We start from the raw sequence: 24,247 nt of genomic DNA, 5'->3' as shown, positions 1-24,247 counted from the left end.
ATTTATAAGTTGTTGTAGGCTTTGAACCAACTTTCAATACTGTGAGTACTCTTATATCAGTGCTCTGTGGCTAAAGCTTTATAGCTTTTTCAGCTGACTATACAGTATGAATTTTTCTCATTGTTAAAGGTCATACAGTGAGCTCTATTTGCCTACATCCACAGGGGCCGATCCAGTCATTTTTTAAAGGTGGGGGTTCCCAACCCAGGATAAAGGGGGGTCCCAACTATATGTCTCCATTCAAATGCATTGATCATCAAGAAAAATGGGGTTTCCAACCCCCAGAACCCCCCTCCCTACTCTGGATCCGCTACTGATCCATATCATTTGTATGGTGAATATTTGTCTCATTGGCAATCATACCACATCTCCTTATTTGTTAAACAGTTGGGTACCTCTAAGGCAGGCCGAGAGGTGGGGGGTTTGGATACAATCATACTCAACTTTAACAGTTACAATTCAACCAGAATTCTGTTCTATGGTCGGGTTGTTGTCTCTTTGACACATTCCCCATTGCCATTCTCAATTTTATAATGTTGACTTTAACAGTGCTTACTTGTTTTCAAGACGAACCCCTCAAACCCCCCTGGGTACAGGTGTATATGGGAATAAAACTTTCACTAGATGGTAAGAAAATATTTAAATCTTTATATAATTTCTATTGGAAAATAAAGAAATTTTGTTTTTCAAATTACAGCAACTGTTCATAAACTGTTTTTTTTTTGTGTGTGCAAAAGCATGTTAAATTAAATTCTATCAAGCAAATCCAATAATTACAGAAATAAAAAAAAAATACCGATAAAGAACTTGTACTTTAGTAGAATCTGAGAAATAATCATAAATGAATTTTGTTCTGCTATTTTTAAGAAGTTGCTGATTAACAGTAATTTTGATGCAGACAACTACACAAGAGGAAGTATTTCCCAGCAATAGACGTTTTTCATATTACTGACTTAATATGAAAATGGTCTAATGGTTGATCAAATACAAAAATGTACCTGTAAATCTTTCATCGGATTCCAATCATGCTCCACAAAGATGACAGTATCAGCGCCAGTCAGATTTAATCCAAGTCCTCCAACGTGAGTAGTCAATAATAAAATATCAATAGATGGATCATTGTTGAACCTTTAATAATAATAAAAACATTAATAATGGCATTCATGAAGGTATCAAGTAATCCCTTGATTGCAAATTTTTTCATTTAAATTCAAATAATAAAAACTTTCCTTTAAAAAAAAAAAATTCCTTTAAAATCCAAACTTTTTTATATAGATTAGACCATTTTTCTGTTTGAATGGTTTTACACTAGTAATTTTTGCACCCCTTTATAGCTTGCTGTTTGGTGTGAGCATAAACTCCATGTTGGAGATTGTGTACCTTGACCTATAATAGTTTACTTTTATAAATTGTGACTTGGATGTTGAGGTGTCTCATTGGCACTCATACCACATCTTCCTATATCTGTTCATATTATATTGTCTTTTTCTTGTGTTTTTTTTTAATACAAACTGTTTGGTTGTGTTGTTGTCTGTTTGACATATTTCCCATGTCCATTCTCAATTCTATGTGACAAATTTTTGTCAGTTTTTCAACCAAATATTAAGAAAAAAAATTGCCCATTAGGTTTTTATTGTTTCACAGTCAAACCTATAGAGTGAGCGGTATCATTTATGATGAAACCCAGTTATTCAATGGTCATTTAAAGTACCATTTAGTGTAAATGGTTATCAAATGATAGGCACTTGCCCGTGATGAACTTTTTAGTATTTAAAATAGATTTTCTGCTTTGGTTGGTTTATAGTCTTTTTGACACATTCCCTATTTCCATTTACCACTTTATTTATTGAATAGTGAATACAAATCCTGACCAGTCACTTCCAATTTCCAATCAATCATCTCAATTATTCCTTATAATGTTAATTAAGGAAGTTCGCTTCTCAGTTTTAGAGTAATTACCTTTTTAAAACACTAGTTTATATTGATAGGGGATTAATAAAGGAATCCAAAGAGCCAAAAAAATATATAGGTCACCGTGCTTGTTTTCGAGATATTAGTCTATGAAATTTTGGCGGGAAAATATTCTCTCTTGACTTTTCATAGCTTTATCATTGACAATTTGAAGTTCTCGAAAACCGTTAAAAAGTAATTAAAATTTTATAAGACTTTTACAGATGGCTTATCATTAATACATGTAAAAGATTTATAAAAAGAAAAATGGGGGTCACCGGGCAATTTTTTTCAAGGCATTCAAATGGATAAAACCAGAGGATTCCGAAAATCTGACAAAAAATCCAAAACATGACAAGCCAGCTTCCTTAAATGTTTGGCTTGAGACTTAGTATGGATTCATATTACTTTATGGATACCACTTTTTATTGGATTTCAAGGGTAGAGATAATCGCAACTTTTAATGTACAATAAATTACTATTTTATCACTTTTTTGAGGATCTCAATAGTAGAGGTAAACACGAAATGTATATAGAAGTACACACTTTCTTAAGGCCTATATATTTACAAACAATCCTCAAAATCAAATATTAAATAAGGAAAGAATTATTTTCCATAATTCACATAAATAAGGCCATAAAAAAGAATTGGTTTGTTTGCCCAAACGCTACATACCCAGAAAAAAGCTGCCTACTCAAATTCTTTTATTGTCCTGATTTGAAGAAGTTTTTTTTAATCAGATGCATGAAGACTAATAAACACCCGATACATCAATTTCTCTTTTTGAAAAAAAAAGAAAATGCCTACCTACCTACCCACTGTCTCAACCTTTGGGTAGGGTTTGGGCAAACCAAAATATTTTTAATTGTGGCTTAAATGAATCCAGAGTTGGAAAACAATGTATACCAGTATCATTCACTGTTACCATTAACATACCTGTTAACAATATTATGTCTGTTATTGGCAGGTACACTTCCATCTAACCTGAGGTAAGTAACACTTGGCATGTGAGTTCTGAAAACAAAAACAATTTTATGAAAATTAAAAGAATTTCTCAATATTACAGACTTCATCATATTGTAAGCTTTATACACATAGACCAAACTGCTAAACAAGATACTTCAAAGTCAATTCAAACTAATAAATAAATTATGTTTTCCCAAACTTAAGTATCAATCAGTACACATCCAACAGATTTGGTGTATGGACATCATAACCAGTCTTAGAAAAACAAGATCTTATGATGTGCCAAAGTGTAAGTATCGACAGGATGTAGGACCAAAAAGTGTCCGTTGCTTTATAGCCCTACATATTAAGTTATGCTTTAATATATATCAAAATTAAAATAGTAGTTAGTACCAATGAAGACAATATTCAAAGATCTTCCTTCTATTCTAAATTTAATAATAATTAGTTTATTCATAGGATTAAAAAGTTATCATGGGTGGTATATACATTTAAGGGCTTTATAAACAACATCACCATCAATCAGGGTGTGATATCCTATTAGTATAAATAAGGTTTCTCCCAGTAAAGCAAACTCACAAAACAATCTTTGAAAGAATTTAGTTAATGTTTTATATAATTTGTGACAAAGAAATCGCTACATAAACAAGAGGCTCTCAAGAGCCAGAATCACTCACCTGTATTTGTTTGCTTAAATCTTTCATCAATGATTATTTTTGCTTTTCAATATATTAATAAGTGGCTTGAAAAATCCATTTAAATGTTCTTTGTATCTGTGATATTTTCTTCAACAGCAAATAAAAAATAAATTTTATACTAGATACTCTAAAACTTAATCACCCTAAGTTTGGCTGAAATTGATTCAACAATTTCAAAGGAGAAGATTTTTTAAAGTAAGCAAACAAGATGAACCAATTGTTAAAAATTGTTGCAATAATAACAAGAATGTGTCCCAAGTACACGAATGCCACATCCGCACTATAATTTTCTATGTTCAGTGGACCGTTAAAATGGGGTAAAAACTCTAATTTGGCATTGAAATTAGAAAGATCATATCATAGGGAACATGTTTACTAAGTTTCAAGTTGATTGGACTTCAACTTCATTAAAAACTACCTTGACCAAAAACTTGGACCCACTGACCAGAAAACATAATGCCCCTCTACTATCGTAGGTGGGGCATAAAAACATCGCAAAATAATTTCTGAATTTACAGTATAACTTACTTGAGCAGATCATTTTCTACGATTTCCAGCATACTTTTGAGCTGACAGAAGAGCAAGACCCTGTGCTGACCAACAACTGGACCCTCACTCATAGCTGCCTGACCACTGGTACCACTAAAACTGGATACCCCTATACCACAATCATTTAACAATTGTCTGTAATAGAAATATAACAACAATTAACTAAAGGAAAATAAATTGTACAAAGAAGAGAAACATTTTTCTGTGCACTTATAACTAAGTAATAACATTTTGTTTGATGAACATTTACAATTTTCTGCTGTTTTTCTAAGGCTGTTTGCTTTTCATTTGTAAAGTGCTTTAGAATGTTAAAATTGTGAACAAAAACTGGTATGGTAGCCTTCTTGGATACTGTGGATCCATTTTTTTTGGTGGGTACCAATTTTAATGGATTAACGAAAACTTGTATTTTTGTTCATACAGTGCAACTTTCTTAATTTGACACTTGAGTAATCCTACAACTTGGACATCTGACAAAAATTTCATATCCCCAAAAATGTCTATAACAATCTTTGGCAGAAAATCTTTATAAACCTGTCACTTCCGTAATTGGACACTTTTTTCATATTCTGATGTTATTAGTTATACCTAATTAATCCTGAAAGTGTTGTGAATAAAAGAACATTTTTTTCATATTTTTGTTTGTGCCTTCCTGTATAATAGCTTTTGTTTCTTTAAATTGAACAGAGAATTATTTAGATTAAGAGTCTATTAAGAATTCTAGACAAGAGGCTGTCACAACGACAGCAAACCGGATTTATTTATATTTATTTGTGTCCTGCCAATATCACAAGAACCATTACTGAAGAATGGTGAAAGTGAAAATCGTCAATATCAAATTTGACCTCCATTTTGTCATCAACATATTAAAATTTGAAAAGCTTAGATTGAATGGTTCATGAGTAAATGAAACAACGTGAATGGAAACACCATTTCACAATCTTTCAAGAACCATAACTCCTGAACGGTAAAAGTCAAAATCGTCATTATTGAACTTGACCTCCACTTTGTCATCAGTAACAACATATTAAAATTTGGGAAGCTTTGGTAGAACAGTTCATGAGTAAATGCACAGACACGACTGGAAACTCCATTTTTCAATCTTTCAAGAACTATAACTCCTGAACGGTAAAAGTCAAAATCGTCATTATTGAACTTGACCTCCACTTTGTCATCAGTAACAACATATTAAAATTTGGGAAGCTTTGGTAGAACAGTTCATGTGTAAATGCACGGACACGACTGGAAACTCCATTTTTCAATCTTTCAAGAACCATAACTCCTGAAGGGTAAAAGTCAAAATCGTCATTATTCAACTTGACCTCTATTTTGTCATCAGTAACAACATATTAAAATTTGGGAAGCTTTGGTAGAACAGTTCATGAGTAAATGCACGGACACGACTGGAAACTCCATTTTTCAATCTTTCAAGGACCATAACTCCTGAACGGTAAAAGTCAAAATCGCCATTATTGAACTTGACCTTCATTTAGTTGTCAGTAACAACATATTAAAATTTTAAAAGCTTTGGTTGAACGGTTCATGAGTTAATGCATGAACAACATTTGATTGCCGCCCGCCCGCCCGCCCGCCCGCCTGACCGGCCGCCCGACCAGCCACCCGCCGTACATCCCCAAATCAATAACCGACATTTTTGTCACAAAAATCCGGTTAAATATGGAAAAGTTTAGACCATGGGATGTTACTCCAGTGTTGTCATTAGTTTTCTTCTGAAAAAAGGCCTTCCGTTGGCCACATACATTATTTGGACCATGTATAAAATTAAAAATGGAAATGGGGAATGTGCCAAAGAGACAAAAACTTGACAATAGCACAGACATGGTCACATGTATGGTTACACCCCTGTGATCATGTATGTATGGTCACACCGCTGTGATCATGTATGTATGGTCACACCACTGTGATCATGTATGTATGGTCACACCACTGTTATTGGTGGTTTTTCTATGTGACAGTATGTCTATAATCTATAATGAGATGAATATCAAAGCTGATTGGTCCACTAAGGCCCCTTTTACTACATGTATTTTAAGTAAAGCTGATGATATGCGAAAACAAAAAAAATGTAAATTATTCATTGAAACTCTTTTCATAGGACTTAGACGGCACACAAATAAATACAAGCATGAAATCACATATTCAAGGTGGCACCAATCTAAATTCAGTCACTAAATCATGAAGAAAGGACAAGAGTTTAAATTATCTAATTTACAGAAGTGAGAATATTCACAATCTCTTATTTACATACTTGAGAGCCATAAGTTTATGAGTATGTTGGAGATCTTGTAGATGGAGAATATTCACACTATCTTTTATACATACTTGAGAGCCATTAGTTTAGGAGTATGTTGGAGATCTCGTAAATTGGAATTCTGTTGTTTGAGCTGGACAGTAATCTCTTTATATTTAGGATGGTTTGGTGTCAGTACCAGAGACGGATGATTACAGACTTTCTTCAGGTATTGTAATGCCTGCAACAATAAATCATTCAAAATTTAATATATGCATAAATCTTTGATGGAAGGAATGTAATATGTGTCCATGGGACACAGATGATACCCCTGCTTGCAATTTTTTCAATTTATAAAGAGCATAAACATTGATAAATGGAGAATGATAAAATAGGCAACATCCAAATTGGAAATTGATTTGAGTTTTATGGTAATAAGTGTTGTATATAAGTTTCATAGCATTTCTTTGAGAACATATGTATCCTTTACAAGCTCCCCAAAAAATTTCTAATAATTTTCAAACATATTTTGCTTTTAGCATGTAAATTTTGATATTTTTGTTTAAAAAACATGACTTATTGAATATTTTACCTGGAACACATGACCAATTGATGGACTCTGTTTCTGTGAATCTTCCTCTCCTCCTAATTGAGTGACAGCATCATCCAAACCTTGCTTAGCCCTAGACTTGGCAAAATCTTCATACAATTGAACCTGCAAAATAAGGTTTATTTATTGCAATTGTTAGAGATAATTAAAACCTCTAGAAAATGAAATAAAGGAATATTACATCCAACCATGAATGCTGCAAAACTAAAACCATTAAATGAAGTCATTTGGATGAAAGAAAAAAATTGAACACAGCTGGTACCATTTTGAAGAAGAAACACAAGACATAGTGATCTTGCTGAATAAACATATGACAAAAGGACGGACAGACAAGGGTAAAACTTAATGCCCCCTCCACTACGGCAGGGGGCATAAAAATCATATATTTGTGCATGACCTTTTATAAATATAGTTTTTCTTCAAACAGGAAGTAGAACATCAAAGTAAGGGAGACATTTCACTAAGTATGGCATATCACAAGGTAGCTAATACATGTCATACCAAAACATAGAAATGTATTACTTATAAAACCATGGACTTACCTGTAATGGACTTAGATCACAGTAATAATTGATTTACTTGTAATGGACTGAGATCACAGTAATAGATGACTTACCTGTAATGGACTGAGATCACAGTAATAGATGACTTACCTGTAATGGACTTAGATCACAGTAATATTTGACTTACCTGTAATGGCATGAGATCACAGTAATAGATGACTTACCTGTAATGGACTGAGATCACAGTAATAGTCCTGTATGATTTTAGGGGGTAAGTCTTGTAATACATCTTCCTTTAATCTTCTTAAGATGAATGGTAAGACCTGTCTGTGTAGAGATTCCATAGCTAATGCTCCTGTTAAAGCAAGATTTAAACAGTATTGTAATATATGTATATATATATATATGTATGAGTTTTATTGTCTATTTTTTAGAAAATGAGATTTCAATCTTATTTGAAGATTAATTAAGAAACACTTGAAATCATATTATATATAAAATACAATTCATCCATAGGATTTTCATTGCCTGAACTTTATTACTGAACACTAATTTCTGACGATTTTCAAATGTTTGATGAAAAAACATGTATCTATTCACTGATTGTGTCGGTTTGTTGTTTTTAAAGCAATTGTATTCTTATGCAATAATTTGACCCTAATTACAAAAATTTTGGTCTTTGCTTTCAGAAATGATGTACAAATGATGAACAGTAATAAAACATTGCCTAAAGGCAAATACCACCTCTGTGGTCTCATGTTCGCCTTGAGTATGAAAGGTCATAGTGAAATTCAATGAAACATTTATCTATCTACCTGCTTCCTGTTCCTTAGACGTGCTCTTGGCATCCCTACTTTGTAGAATGGGCTTGCCATATCTGGCCTGGAACTGTTTCTCTGTACCCAGGAATCCTGGCATTAGGAAATCAAACAGGGACCACAGGTCTAATACATTGTTCTGGATAGGGGTCCCTGACAATATCAGTCTGTGGTTACAGTTCAGCTGTTTTACAGCTTTTGATAACTGAAACATAATAAAAAGAACTCTGGTAAGCTAAGGTACCTCAGACTGGAGTTAGTATATAGAATTTAGGTTTAGACATTTGTTTGATCAACTGTTTTAGCTATGGTATTTAAGTTACTAGAGTGTCTAATTGTCTACATGTCCCTTTTAGTTTTCATTTACAATTCAACTGGATTATGTCAAATGATCCTACTTGATCCTTTTTGTGCTAACATGAATTGTCATTGATATGGTTATATTTATAAATTTACTGTTTACAAATTTTTGAATTTTATGAAATACTAAGGCTTTTCTACCTCAGGCATAGATTAACTTAGCTGTATTTGGCAAAACTTTTAGGAATTTTGGTCCTCAATGCTCTTCAACTTCGTACTTTATTTGGCCTTTTTAACTTTTTTGGATTTGAGCGTCACTGATGAGTCTTTTGTAGACGAAACGCGCGTCTGGCGTATATACTAAGTTAGTCCTGGTATCTATGATGAGTTTATTTTCATGTTGACAATAAAATTGTTAAAATTCAGTAATTTTATGCAAAGTCCAGTGTCTAAAGATGATGAACAAACAAGTTTTTAGCCATAGGTGAAACGAATTAAACCAGATAAATATACACTAAGAATTTAAACAACAGTCTTCAGGATGTAATTACAAAAATGTAAAAGATTTCAGCAAAAGTGTAGGATAGGTATATTTCAGCTTACAGTCACTACATTCATCTTACTAAATGCTTTAATTTGCAATATGCTATCAAATCTTTATTATACTATTCATAGTAATGTTACTCCATTATCAAATTTTCGTATTATCGTGTCAACTTCTACATGTTTTGTAAATTGTACCTCTTCTCTGAGTTTAATTATAAGGAAAAACATACCTTTGTTTTACCATTTTTAATAACATGTCCCTCATCAAGTACACAATAATTCCAATTTATGGACCTAAAATTACAAACATGTGTTAATCAAACTAAACTGTTTTTTAAATGCACACTTTGATTTAAAGCTGAGTTAAAACTATCTGTGTAAGTTTGTATTTGATATAAGTTCAGCCATTTTTATAAAGCGTGATTTCTGTGAGTCATGCTTACTTTGGAAAGAATTTTAAAGCAAATTCAACCATATTGTAATAATAGGTAGCTACACTTATGTTTAAAAGTATCTGTGCTAAAAATTCCATGGATGCAAAGACTTAAGGATTAATTAAAATCTATCGAATATTTTTAATAATTTATCAAAATGAAGTTTTTATCATGCTTTTTATAAAATATAATAAAAAGTATGAGTCACCAAAGGACGTACATAAAGAAAGGGTAAAACTTAATGCCCCCCTTCCACTACAGCTAGGGCATAAAAATATATCAAGAATATCAGTATTTTAAGTGGAACCTCATATACAAAATACTAACCCAAAGAAATCAATGTCATTTCTCACAACATCATATGATGCAACTATCAAGTTGTGCTTCTTTACTTTCTTTTGTAATCTAGAAAAAAAGAAGTAAAATTATTTTTTTTGTATTTGTCAGTGTTTCTTGTGTTTTGAACGCAAAACTATGAAACCAGAATAAACAAAAAAAGTCTGTTGTTGTTTTTATAAAATTGCATGCATTTATTATTTCCATTTTGAGGAGTGGACAATAATGAAAATATGATATTGTGATTCCAAGACAAACTGCATACAGATATATGTATATGATTAATTAGAGTTTTATTAGGGCTATTCCAGAAAAAAATGTATGGGGGGTTGGAAGGCAGTTTTTGTCATCACCCACCACCAAGACAATTGTAATTGAGAATTATAGTGCATTATAGTCTGAAAAGTTGCTCTGATACCCATCACCCATGTATTATTAATATAATGTGCCTTCCAACCCCCCCCATACAATTTTTTCTGGAATAGCCCTTATTGCATTACCCAGTTTAATTGTTCACCTTACTTAAAACCTAACAATAGTTTCTTAATTTGCAGTAATAAAATACAGGTAATATCAATAACACTATTACATACCTAGTTCTCTCCCCTGGGGGTCCAGCATACATCAGAGGATTCAGATATTTCACATCCACAAACTTATTTACTTCATATACCCAGTGACCAATCAGTGTGGGTGGACACACAACAATAGATGGCATTGGCACACAGTCAGGACCTTTGGTTGTCTGATATACAAATTTATTATATTTGTTAAAATTAAATTTAAACAAGAATGTGTCCATAGTACATGGATGCCCCACTCGCACTATCATTTTCTGTGTTTAGTGGACCGTAAATTGGGGTAAAAACTCTAATTTGACATTTAAATTAGAAAGATCATATCACAGGGAGCATGTATACTAAGTTTCAAGTTGATTGGACTTCAACTTCATCAAAAACTACCTTGACCAAAAACTTTAACCTGAAGCGGGACGAACGGACGGAAGGACAGACGGAAGGACGAACGAACAACCGGACGCACAGACCAGAAAACATAATGCCCCTCTACTATCGTAGGTGGGGCATATCGTAGGTGTGGCATAAATAACTGAATGATTTCAGATTGTTAAAATTCTTGTGGCTAATATTTGATGCAGATTCAGGGCAAAACTAAATAAACCATATATTAGGTAGGATAAGTAAAGTTGTCATATTGAGATGATGGTCCCATATTTGAACTGCCACTGAAGAATGATGCCATAGATTATTGGTTTGAATGTTTCACATTTTGTCATTTTGAGACTTTTTTAGCTGACTATATGGTCCAGATTCCTTATTGTCGAAGTCTGTACCTAGTAGTGGTCTTTTATTATGTTTATAACATAAATCCGTCACTTGGACACCGAGGGATACTTGTCACATTGACAATCATACCACATCTCACTTATTTGTACACATATTTTAGTAAGTGAATAATTTCCCCTCAGTATCATTCATATATTTCTTTTCATTTTCATCCCTTAGTATTTTTTTCCCATTATCAATGGTTATCAAAGCCATAATGTCATAGTATGAAGCAGAAAGGATAAATTAAAATCATTTAATCTCCCCTTAAAATAAATCAATCAGAAAATGTCCAACAAAACATGTCACTTCTTTAAACATACCTGGTATTTTTGGTCTCTCAGAAAATGGTCACTAGCTAGGATACAGATGGACTGCAGCGTCTTCCCTAATCCCATATCATCACACAGTATACCATGTAAACAATACTTGTTTAGAAACGCTAACCAGTTAACACCATCCTGTTGTGAAATTGAAAAAAAAGTTAAGAAAAAGCAAGTGAGTAAACTGACTATGCGGTATGGGCTTTGTTCATTGTTGAAGACCGTACAGTGACCTATAGTTATTAATGTCTGTGTCATTTTGGTCTTTTGTGGATAGTTGTCTCATTGGCAATCATACCACATCTTCTTTTTTATATTAATTGGGTGCACAAAATCATAAGAATTATTTTACTGGGAGTATTCAATTAAACTGAGAAATCAGTCACAATAAACCTGTGCTTGCAAAAGGATGTTTTTTCAATGATGTGAGAAAAAAATGCAGTCAGCATAATCATTATACTTTATATATATATATATATATATATATATATATACAAAACTGTTGTAGTGAAGATACATTTAACATCATTTACAATATCAAAAATATTTCAGTTCATCAGTACATTTCAGCATCAAGATGTCCATTCAATATTAACAGCAAAAACTTAACTATCAAAATATTAAACTTTTAATACTTTGTCAAGTGTTAAAATCTGCTTTGAAAAATGAAAGGTCTAGTACTATTTGTATTTGTAATTAAAAGGTTCAACTTAAAAAAGTCCTTTACTATCCTAATTCATAAATGAAAAAAGTCCACAAAGATAGGTCTGGGTCCTCAGACCCATACTAATCAGAATCCCTATCTGTACCTGTTGATATTTTCTGAGTTCTGCATCTACTGGTATTGACACTTTGTAACTCTCTAACTTTGAGCTATCCATCAACTGTTCCAAAAATAGACGTTGTTTTTCTTTCTCTGCTGTTAGCCTAGCCTCCATTTCAGGTGGGTCTGGTACACCTGCCTTAAAAAAGAAATAAAGAAAATAAAAACCAACACTTAATGCCTTTAGAGAAAAGAAAAACATGCCTAAACAATGCACTTTTAGACTTGTCGATGATGTTACAAAATCCAACATGGAACTGATTACTAGACTTCGTGATAGTGATCAACTTGATAGTGCTTGGTATTTTAATTGTGCTGTATATGGGAAAACTGAAGCAGGTAGACGTTTGAAATTTGATATTTTTGATGACATTGCTAAGCGATTGAAATAGCTGTTAACTAATTGAGGAACATATTTGACTATGACAGATACATTTCAACTGAAATTTAATTGTTTTAATATATGATATCTTACTTACACTCAAAACATACTAGTATTTATGGGAACTATGCACCCAATTTTTCATTATTTTAATGATTAATATTATCATTATTTATTTTATCTTATCATTGTTTTTTTTTTTTGTTTTTTTTGGTGCATTTTTTTTTGGGTTTTTTTTTTTTTTTTTTTTTTTTTTTTTGAGGGGGGGGGGGGGGGGGGTTTAGACTTAAAATTTTCATTTTAATGTTTTTTCAATGTGAAATTTATGATTAATAATGACCTTTTAATTATTATCTTTTGACAAGCATTCAATTCCTTGTTTCAACATATTTACTTTAAATTAAGCTTTTTGTTTATCTCTTGTACATTGTGTATATAAGAATTTCTGTTTTTTTTTTTTTGAATCAATTAAAATAGAAGGTCATTTTTGTTAGTGAAAATAACATGCATTTCAGAATTGTAGTATTTAATGCCATGAAATCTGCAACACATCAAAGAGAACATCTATATGGATGTGGGTTATCTTAACAGTATAAATGTGAGAGAGAATGATTGTGTAAATGATTGTGCAAATGTAGTTTATTTAAGTTTATTTCATTGTATTACATTGTTTTGCTTGCTCTTGTGTATAGACAAAAATATTGTATCTCAAGTCAATATAACATAATGGATAATCATATAAAAATTTTGTCAATGAATGTTAGGGGTCTTTTCTCTAGTGCTAAGAAAAGATCTGATGTCTTCAACTGGGCGAAATCAAAAAATAGTTCGATTGTGTGTTTTCAAGAGACACACAGTACAAGAGATATTGAAACTTTATGGGGGGATGAATGGGGTCATCAGTGTTACTTCAGTCATGGTGATAGTAGAAGTGCTGGGGTTTGTGTCATGTTCAGAACGGGTTATGATTACGAAGTTCATGAATCTCTTATAGACCAACATGGACGATACATCATATTAGACGTGACTCTATACGATCAAAGGTTAACCTTGGTATGTTTATATGGTTATAACACAGATAAACCAGATTTTTTCTGTGATATCCTACAGAAAACTATGAGATTTTCGAATACAAGTTTCATCTTCTTGGGTGACTGGAATGTAGTGCAGGATAAGAATGAAGATACTTATAATGTAATACATGACAGAAACCCCAACTCCAGGAGAAAGATTGATGAAATTAAGGACACACTTTTGCTGTTAGACCCTTGGAGGACTTGTTATCCTAGTGATAGAAAATTTACATGGCGTCAGAAATCTCCCATTAAACAGAGCCGTCTTGATTATTATCTTGTATCTGAGGACCTTTTTACATTGATGGAATCAACAAAAATTATTCCTGGATACAGGACAGATCACTCTGCCATTATATTTACTTTTACAGCATCCTTAGCTAAGCGGGGCAAAGGATACTGGAAATTTAATTCTCAGCTTTTAAGAGAACCTGCATATGGAGATTTAGTTATAAACTGCATCAGAGACACTGTTTCTGAGTATTTCTCTGGGGGTGATTCCGAAGATTTTCTTCATGTTCAGTTATCTTGCAGTGATCAGCTATTTTTAGAGGTTCTAAAAATGAAGATTCGTAGTCTTACTATCTCCTACTGTATTAAAAAATCAAGGGAAGAAAAAGATGTTTTCAAGGGACTGGAGTTAGAAATCCAGTCTTTAGAAAACAGTGTAAATTTAAACCCTAGTGAAATTAATGTGACGTCACTCAATCAGAAAAAGTGTGAATTAGAGAAGCGACGACAGACATTAGTTGAGGGCCTTATTCTCCGTTCTCGTGTAAATTGGCATGAGAATGGAGAAAAATGCACTAACTATTTTTGTAAGTTAGAAAAGAAAGCCTTCTTAAATAAAACCATGACTGAACTCATTGATGACCAAGGTAATCAAATTTCTGATCAATCTAAAATATTGTTTGAACAGGAGCAGTTTTATAGGACACTTTACACATCTAAGTCATTCAGTAATGATGACAATCAATTTTTTAAACATGACATAAAACTCAGTGCAGAACAAAAACTTCTTTGTGAGGGAAACTTATCTTTTAGGGAATGTGGGGAAGCTTTAAAACAGATGCAAAATGGAAAGTCTCCAGGATCTGATGGATTTACAGTGGATTTTTTCAAATTTTTTTGGAAAGATATTGGTCCATTTGTCTTTAGATCTCTGCAATTTGGATATGAGTTGGGCCATTTTTCAGATTTTCAATACCAAAGTATTATTACTTGTATTCCTAAGGAAGGGAAAGATAGGAGGTACATGGGTAACTGGCGACCGATCAGCTTAATGAACACAGATATGAAAATTGCATCTGCAGTTCTTGCTGGTAGAGCTAAAAAGGTACTGTTCGCCATTATTAGTGACACACAAAAGGGCTTTATGAAAGGGAGATTCATAGGAGAGAACACTAGACTTCTATATGATTTAATGCACTATCTAGAAAAAAATGATATAGAAGGATTGTTATTACTAGTAGATTTCGAAAAAGCCTTTGATTCTATAGAATGGGATTTTTTAAAGCAGGCTTTGATTAGTTTTAATTTTGGTCCTTCTTTTTGTAAATGGTTTGATGTGCTTTATGCAGATGCAAAGAGCTGTGTCATTAATAATGGTAATATGTCCCAATTTTTCAACCTTGAAAGAGGCTGTCGCCAGGGGGACCCGTTATCTCCCTATTTGTTTATTATTGGGGTGGAATTACTTGCCATACAGCTAAAAGGGAATCCAAAAATAAAAGGGGTGAATATAAATGGGAATCTGCCACTCATTAGTCAGTATGCAGATGATACGTTTCTTACACTGGATGGAAGTGAAGATTCATTAAAAGAGACCCTTTCTTGTTTTGAAAAATTTCACAAAGTCTCAGGATTAAAGATAAATACAACTAAAACAAAAGTTGTTTGGATTGGAAGTAAGAGATATTCTGACTTGGTTTTATGTCCTGAAACAAATCTAAGCTGGTCCTGTTCAAACTTTAAGGTTTTAGGATTAAATTTCTCTTTGGATCTAGAGTGTATGCCCAGTTTGAATTTCAGAGCAAAAATCATTGATATTTCAAAATTATTGAAAAGTTGGCAGCATAGGAAGCTAACACGACTTGGCAAGGTTACTGTTATTAAGACTCTTGCACTTCCGAAATTGATTCATTTGCTTACATCTTTACCTAATATATGTCAATCCATGTTGAATGAAATCAACAGATTATTCTTTAATTTTATATGGGATGGAAAAACAGAAAAAATCAAACGTGATACACTGATTGCAGATAAAAAGGAGGGAGGTTTGAAAATGGTTCATTTACAATCTTTCAACTTTTATCTTAAAGTCGGTTGGGTGAGGCGATTTTTTTCAAATTTGAATGGGGACTGGCAAAATATTCTTAAGTTGATATTGAAAAAATTTGGGGGTGCAAGATCTTTTTCTTTACAAAACTTCAAATTTTTAGAGATTGGAAATCAACTCAGCAATCCTTTTTGGAAAGATGTTTTTCAAGCTTTACACTCATCTAAACCACATGTTAAAACTGATGTCAAGGAGTGTCTCTCGATGGATATCTTGAATTTTGTGAAAACAGAAGATTTCCCATTATATAACAGATGGGGAGTTGCCGGTGTGCAAAACCTCTGTCACATTTTTGACCATCAAAGAAGAGATTTTTTCACATTTGATCAGATTAAACAAAAAGTTCAGACAAATAATTATATGCACTATTACAGTTTAATATCAAATATCCCTATGGAGGTAAAACAGTGTATTAGGAAAAACACTGATACTGACTTAGAAAATTTTACTCCGCAGGAAAATTTTTTGGAGAAAATTACTAGCAGTAAAAATATCAAATTCATATATAATAATCTTATTGTAAAATGTACATATCCTCCAGTTGTAAAATTTTCAAAATGGGAGGATGAGCTGCATTCTAACATTGAAGACTGGAAGAAATACTTTTGTATACTTCAGAAATGTTGTAGAGATACATATTTGTATAATTTCCAATATAAGTTTTTACATAGGACTATTCCTACAAATACATTTTTATATAAGATTAAAATCAAAGATACAAAGTTATGTTCTTTTTGTAGATGTGAAGATGAAACTATTGGACATTTATTTTATGATTGTCAAGTGACATCAAATTTTTTATATTTGTTTTGTGCTTGCCTGAAAAATTTCTATGTTAACATTGATTTTAACAAAAAAAACTTTTTTCTTGGTTTTGTAGAAGAAAGCTTATTTTTAAATTTTATTGTAATTTTTGCCAAAAAATACATATATAAATGCAAGCTAGAAGAAAAGCTTCCAAATGCAATTGAATTAAAAAATAGACTGAGAAACTTTTATAACTTAGAGTTATATACAGCAAGAAAATACAACAAAGTTTTTGAACTTGAAAAACTTTGGGCCCCTTTGCTAATTATTTATCCTGAATGGTAATCTAACAACCAAATTTATATCAATATATATATCTTTTTGACCTATTTATGGAACAGAGCAAACAACATGTAATATATGCATAGCACATGTAAACCTTCTTTTTTTTTTTTTTTCTTCTATTTTAAAATAATCTATAGATATTTCTATATGAAGAGATTGTGAAAAAAGAGAGAAAGAGAGAGTGAGAAAGAAGGAGAGAGCGAGTGTGAAAGAGAGAGAGAGAAAATAAAAAAGATTTTCAAAATATTTATTTTTTAGTTTGTGTAAATCTTGATAAAACAATAGTCTTTTGTTGTTATATATTTGAAACCCTGTAACACCTTAGTCAGGTGGTGCTGTAAGGGTGATGTTAAATCCTGACTATTGAAAAAATAAATAAAAAAGAAAAAAAAAACACTTAATGCCTTTAATGACAAGAAGCTCACTAACAGTGGATCTTCACAATCTAAAAAATATTTTTTTATCAAAAGAATTGTCTTTGACCTATAAATGTTTATTTTTTACACATTAGAACTTGGATGGAGAATAAATGTATTTACACTTTTGGTATTTAGCTGATTTTTTTCTCCAAATAACCTTTGAATAACCTTCTGGCATCAAGCAATAATCACTTTTTAATTGTGACATCAAATGTTTTTAATTGTAATGTCAAAGTTTACAGGAACCTATGTGATTTTACGTAATAGCAGACAGTGTAAATATGTCTATTATATCATTGGTAATCATACCACATCTTCTTATTACTTTGAACTTGTCAAAAATCTACCAGTTTGATCACCAGTAATAAAATGAATACTTCCTACAATGACAAGTAGATATTGGTCTAATCACTTATTTTACCTAGAATAGGAACAACTATTCATATGTTTTACTAACCTCAAGTGGCATTAGTCGAATCAGTGTGGCAAAACAGTGTGTGGCCATGAGTCTGACAGCCTCATTCTGATCACTCATTCTCCCTAGAATGGGTACAACCAGTAATACTATATATGGCAAGAGATCCATGCCCATCACATCTATAACACCTATGTAGTGTTAAGGATTATATTGTTACACTTATATAGTGGAGAAGTTAAGAAATTATTTAGAAACTAAGGCTCAAAAGTGGGTAGCATTGGGGTCTAAGCGTGACGCGGGATTGCCGATTTTGAGTAAGCGTGACACGTGAAAGTCAAATTATTGTGTCGTGAAAACGGGAAATGAGGTCTAGTGGGACCCGGGAAATGGCAAAAAAATGAGAATTGCTCACGTACATAGTGTAAGCGGGATACGGGAATCTGACAAAACAGTAAGCGGGATCCGGGATCGGAACCCCCCAATGAGACCCCCTCAAAAACTCAAAGGCAAAATTGACCTTAGATGAATTGAGCTATTATTTTCAGGCAAGTTTTTTATCATATAACACTCAACTGTTTTGGTTCTTATTCATCTTTGGCTCTCAAATATTAGGTTTTGAGAGTTACTGATGAAATTAAATCCTTTTTTAGATCACTTTTGATCACATAGCTCTCAAATTTCTTCATATCTTCACATCAATGACTATCAAATGTTTAAATTAGGTCTGAGTGTTGATGAAGGTCGCCCAGAATAGCTCTTTAGACAAATTAAGAGTTCTTCCATGTTTTTTTTTTTGATTGGTATGTTGCAAATGGAGTTTTATGTCAATTTGGATATTATGGTATACCAAAGTCTGGTTGCATCTTATTTAAATCTATATGCAAAAAACTCAAATATTTGTTAGTTTTAAAAGGATACAGGCTAAAGCTTCACAAGCTCCTTGTCTATGTTTTTCATGTTCCATGTCTCCCATTAATGGCAGGATTTTATCCATGATAAATGATAAGGTATGCGAGGTTAATATCTGGGCCATCATGCCCACACTTCGTGCAGACATGTGTCTGATTGCCGTGTATGAATTCTTTAATCCATTCAAAATGGAGGAAAGTTTCTGTTTTATCTGAAAATGAACAAGAAAATAATTATTCAACTGGAAAATATTGAAAATATTTGCATTTGGCAGAATATTCTAACACTTATATATGAAACACAAATATGTAGAATGAATTTAATCCTTCATATAGGGTATATAAATACTATTAATTCAGAAATGTTTGTGTGCATTTTTAATTGTGATTTTTGAAGAATGGACAAAATTAAGAGATCAACTATTGCTTTTTATTTCTGCAAACAGATAAATTTTGTTATTTTTAAAATTTTTGCAAACTTTTACCAGTACAATAACAAATATTTACAAATTTACAGCTTGACCAAAAGTTTTCAAACAAAACTATGGCCACAAAACACATCATTCATAAGAATTTGTAACTTTACTTTAAAATGTCAGGATTTTTTTTTAAGAAAATGTTTAAACAATGTATTCAATTAATTGTACAGTAAAAATAATTGGTAATAGCAAATTATCAAAGATTTGTCATTGGCACCCTAAAAAAACATTAAGAAATGACCGAAGACCACCACTGACAAGGTTCTTGAATTGATGTGGACACACATATACATGTGGTGTGGTTAAACAATTGGTTATGTGAGAGGTGTACACATTAACATGTGCTGAGGTGAATTAATTTAAAATACCTGTTCTATGAGTGATGAGTTTAATGAAGATCCAACAGCTTCTATTAACTGTAATGAATTAACAGTCTCTTGAGCAATATCAATTGGAATTTCTTCTGTAATATCTGAAAAATAAAATAAGGAATCACATTGCGTATCATAAAGTTTCCATGCCTAGTAAAAAAAGTTGAAGTATCATCTAACAAGGACTGACTGCCAGCAGATATGAAAATAATTTGATTTGATTTTTTGTTAACTCAACTTTATAAAATATTGGACAAAAAGTAAGATCTTTATTGAAAATTTATCATGGAATTTAACAAATAAACCAATGGACTGACAAACAGAGTTAATGGAGACTGCAGAGTACAACTAATCTATGAAAGGGAGTTAAATAGGAAGGGAATATAGTATAATTTTTATAATGCAAATTCATAACATGTACAAATTTATACAAACATTGTGAGTATTACCTGTCAATATAAAATTAGTCCACAGAACAAAGACCCCAAAACATGACAAGCAAACATCCTTAAAAGGTGTAGTTTTCATTTTTTTTCCTTCTTTGCCATGATCATGATAATTAGTATTAAGAGATTTCAAGTTTCATACCTTTTTCTAACTTTTCTAATGGACTAGTAATAGCTTCCCACAAGGTAGGTAACTCAGTTCCTAAATTATCTCCAAAGAGTCGACACATTTTACTGAGTGCAACGTCTCCTCCTCGTCTTTGTATCTGATGCTGTTTTTGCACCTGTAAAATAGAATTCTGTTTTATAGACATAAAGCTTAATTTTCAAATAGGGCCCATGATGATCCAGTGGTCTAAGTATTCTATCTTTAGTGATTACAAGCTATTTTATGAGATGGAACCAAGTTCTTGGCAAGGAATGTTCTACACCAATTTTCATCAACAAAGCGTAACTGTTTCCATAGTGCCCTACAGAAGTTCTGCAGTGGTTAATAAATACATCCATCAAGTTAGACCTTTCAAAGTAAGAGTGCAGCTAATTTTGACAAGTTCTGTGGATTTATTATTATTCGTTGGATACCAATTTTCGTGGATTTTGTTGATAAAGGTGAACCATAAAGACTTCGGCAAAACCATGAAATAAAATGTCCATGAATATGCAAGTTTTCCTTCATCCACGAAAATTGGTGCTCATGAAAATAAATATATCAATTGCCCTTTTATGGAACGCCATGACTGCCTTATGTTAATGATCAGCATTATATGCAGTGCTCACACCATTATATTAAGTGCTCACAACATTATATTAAGTGCTCACAACATTATATGCAGTGCTCACACCATTATATTAAGGGCTCACAACATTATATTAAGTGCTCACAACATTATATGCAGTGCTCACACCATTATATTAAGTGCTCACAACATTATATTAAGGGCTCACAACATTATATTAAGTGCTCACACCATTATATGAAGTGCTCATAACATTATACGTTTTTTGTTGTATGATGAGATTGTTGTATGATGAGATCATTCGGTAAACATCGTTTTTTAGCGGAAATTACCGAATCCATAATTTGTAAATTACGGTAATGCCCAGCAAACAAATTTAAACAGTTATTAATGTTTGGTGCAAAAAAACTAGTTTGTGAATTTAAATTCTTTTAAGAATATAATTCGGACTACGCCGCATTTTTGCGCCTGTCCCAAGTCAGGAGCCTCTGGTCTTTGTTTTTCTTATATTATTTTAATTTTAGTTTCTTGTGTACAATTTCGAAATTAGTATGGCGTTCATTATCACTGAACTAATATATATTCGTTTATGGGCCAGCTGAAGGACGCCTCCGGGTTCGGGAATTTCTCGTTACATTGAAGAACTGTTGGTGACCTTCTGCCGTTGTTTTTTCTATGGAGTCGGGTTGTTGTCTCTTTGATACATTCCCCATTTCCATTCTCGATTTTATGCTAGTATACATAAAAGTCAAATTAGTTTCGACAATTTTCCATTTTTTTCCCCGTGAGTGATCCCTATCCATGAGAAAGAAGCCCCACAGAAACAATCAAGATCCGCCGTCAAAAGTAACTTTCCAGATAACGAAAAAAATATTCAGATATGAAATTTTCAACCTTTTAGATTGATCCTAACATGGGATATGGAAAAAAATTGGTAGCAAAAATAACAGAAATCCTCAGACTATAGACAAGCTTGTATGTGAGAAGAATTAGAACGTCAATCACAACAACGAGAAGAATTCACAGTAAAACAATACTAGAAGTTCTCCATTAATATAATTATATTACAATTATATATTGACATAATAATGAGTATCTTTTTTTTTGTGCTTCCGTTACAAAATAAATTGTGTGGACTTTAAATAAAATCAAAGAAGTGCTCAGCAACAAATAGCATTCCTCTTTTTTGTGTTGTTGCTATCATCTGGACCTAAACACAAATTTGAATCTTTTTTCGAGGTCCATTGTTATCAAAGAAGTGCGATCTAAAAGATATTATTCTTCTATGACTTGTAGTTGATTATATTTTGTATCTTAATGTACCTTAACCAGAATTAATTTAGGTCAAGTAGTTATCAAAGGTACCAGGATTATAATTTAGTACGCCAAATGCTTGTTTCGTCTACATAAGACTCATCAGTGACGCTCATATCAAAATATTTATACATCCAAACAAGTACAAAGTTGAAGAGCATTGAAAATGACTCCTTTTTCATGGACAATCGTTACTATCCAATAATAGTAAATCATTCTATTTTACTCACAGTTTGTTTCAATCTTTACCTAAATGCAAAACTTAGATGCATGTTTTTTTTAATAGTTGTTAGTGGCTTTGAACTAGCTGTCAGTAATTGCGAGTACTCTCAGATCAGTACTTATAGTGTCTTTTTGTTGTTGGGATATAGAGGTAGCCGCCCACGTCTACTCTATTTTCTGGTAGATGGATTTATATTTGTACCCATCTGATGAGTTAAGCCTTTTACAACTGATTTTCATAGTTCGTTCTTATGTTGTTCTGTTACGCCACTGTCCCAGGTTAGAGGGAGGGTTGGTATCCCGCTAACATGTTAAAACCCGCCGCACATTCTGTATATGTGGCTGTCCCAAGTCAGGAGGTGCCTTTATTTCAGTGGTTGTCGTTTGTTAATGTGTTATATACATGTTAGTTTTTCGATCGTTTGTACATAAATTAGGAATGTTTTACGTTTATCATTTCGGGGCCTTCTATAGCTGCATGACTATGCAGTATGGGCTTTGCTCATTGTTGAAGGCCGTACTGTGGCCGTTTAGTTGTTAATTTCTGTGATGTCATTTTGTCTCTTGTGGAAAGTTGTTTCATTATCAAGCATACCACTTTTTTTATATTTTTATATATATTAACCGTGCAAAATGACGAACAAACGTAGTAAACGTTTTTCATCCCCACAAACTCAGTTTTCATAAGAGATGATAACTTTAAATGAAAATAATGTTAAACTGGGTTTTGAAAGGGTAAAATTTATGGATTTTTTTGAAAAAAAGTGTGTTTCCAGTTTTTGGAGAAAAAAATAATTTGTTTTTGATTCTGAGAGAAAAAAAATTGGTTGATTCACCCCTAGCTGCCAATATACGTAATGCTAAAAATGCTAAAATTGAATTAAAAAAAATATTTTAGACTTGTCGCGAAAAAAATAATAATCAATAGCCCCCCCCCCCGAACCCTCCCCCCCAAAAAAATTAAATGGTTGCTGTCTAAAGTTATGTTAAACACCTACAATGAAATGCTTTAAACTGCATTTTCCATATCTGTTAGATACTTATTCATGTGAAATGACAAATTCTGAAAATGGATGCCAAAAATGACTCAATCATGACACTCAATCATGACATATATAATAAGCTAGCGTAATATGACGCTTATGTGTTATAGAAAGCTGACTGTTTTATTTAAAAGGTAATTAAGCTTTTTTTAAACTGAGTACGGACTATAAAGTGGCACCTTGCTAAAGTTCTTCAGTAGGAAATGAACTCGAGGAATATGTCATACAAATTTCCCTTCGATATTTCATTAAATAAACTTTTTATTATTTCACTTACATTTTGCCATTCGTATTTCTTACGACGAACATAACTACTTTAATCATTCAATTCTTAGTTTCATCTTTTCCTTACTTATTTCAATCAGTTTTAAATATTGTATACTGCCTTATGATCACATGACTTTAATAACTGTTTAAATTTGTTTGCTGGGCATTACCGTAATTTACAAATTATGGATTCGGTAATTTCCGCTAAAAAACGATGTTTACCGAATGATCTCATCATACATCAATCTCATCATACAACAATCTCATCATACAACAAAAAACGTATA

General features: G+C 32.3%; 1 protein-coding gene across 1 annotated transcript in view; it reads right to left on the bottom strand.

Annotated features, from left to right (window-relative positions):
- The window catches only part of LOC143044791 (TATA-binding protein-associated factor 172-like), an 87,685-nt gene that overhangs the window by 4,192 nt on the left and 59,246 nt on the right, over window positions 1-24,247 (bottom strand). The window contains exons 23-38 of the mRNA XM_076216956.1: window positions 20,520-20,661; window positions 19,929-20,032; window positions 19,092-19,293; window positions 18,213-18,361; window positions 12,438-12,590; window positions 11,629-11,766; window positions 10,556-10,707; window positions 9,954-10,031; window positions 9,423-9,486; window positions 8,344-8,551; window positions 7,753-7,883; window positions 7,008-7,130; window positions 6,508-6,656; window positions 4,144-4,299; window positions 2,888-2,965; window positions 999-1,128 (exon numbers count right to left, since the gene is read on the bottom strand). Of these exons, the coding sequence (XP_076073071.1) occupies window positions 999-1,128; window positions 2,888-2,965; window positions 4,144-4,299; window positions 6,508-6,656; window positions 7,008-7,130; window positions 7,753-7,883; window positions 8,344-8,551; window positions 9,423-9,486; window positions 9,954-10,031; window positions 10,556-10,707; window positions 11,629-11,766; window positions 12,438-12,590; window positions 18,213-18,361; window positions 19,092-19,293; window positions 19,929-20,032; window positions 20,520-20,661 (2,157 nt within the window). The remainder of the gene's footprint in view (window positions 1-998; window positions 1,129-2,887; window positions 2,966-4,143; window positions 4,300-6,507; window positions 6,657-7,007; window positions 7,131-7,752; window positions 7,884-8,343; window positions 8,552-9,422; window positions 9,487-9,953; window positions 10,032-10,555; window positions 10,708-11,628; window positions 11,767-12,437; window positions 12,591-18,212; window positions 18,362-19,091; window positions 19,294-19,928; window positions 20,033-20,519; window positions 20,662-24,247) is intronic.

This window comes from Mytilus galloprovincialis, chromosome 9, assembly GCF_965363235.1.
Source record: "Mytilus galloprovincialis chromosome 9, xbMytGall1.hap1.1, whole genome shotgun sequence".
Classification (NCBI taxonomy): domain Eukaryota; kingdom Metazoa; phylum Mollusca; class Bivalvia; order Mytilida; family Mytilidae; genus Mytilus; species Mytilus galloprovincialis.
This window is presented reverse-complemented; position numbering and strand designations above follow the sequence as displayed.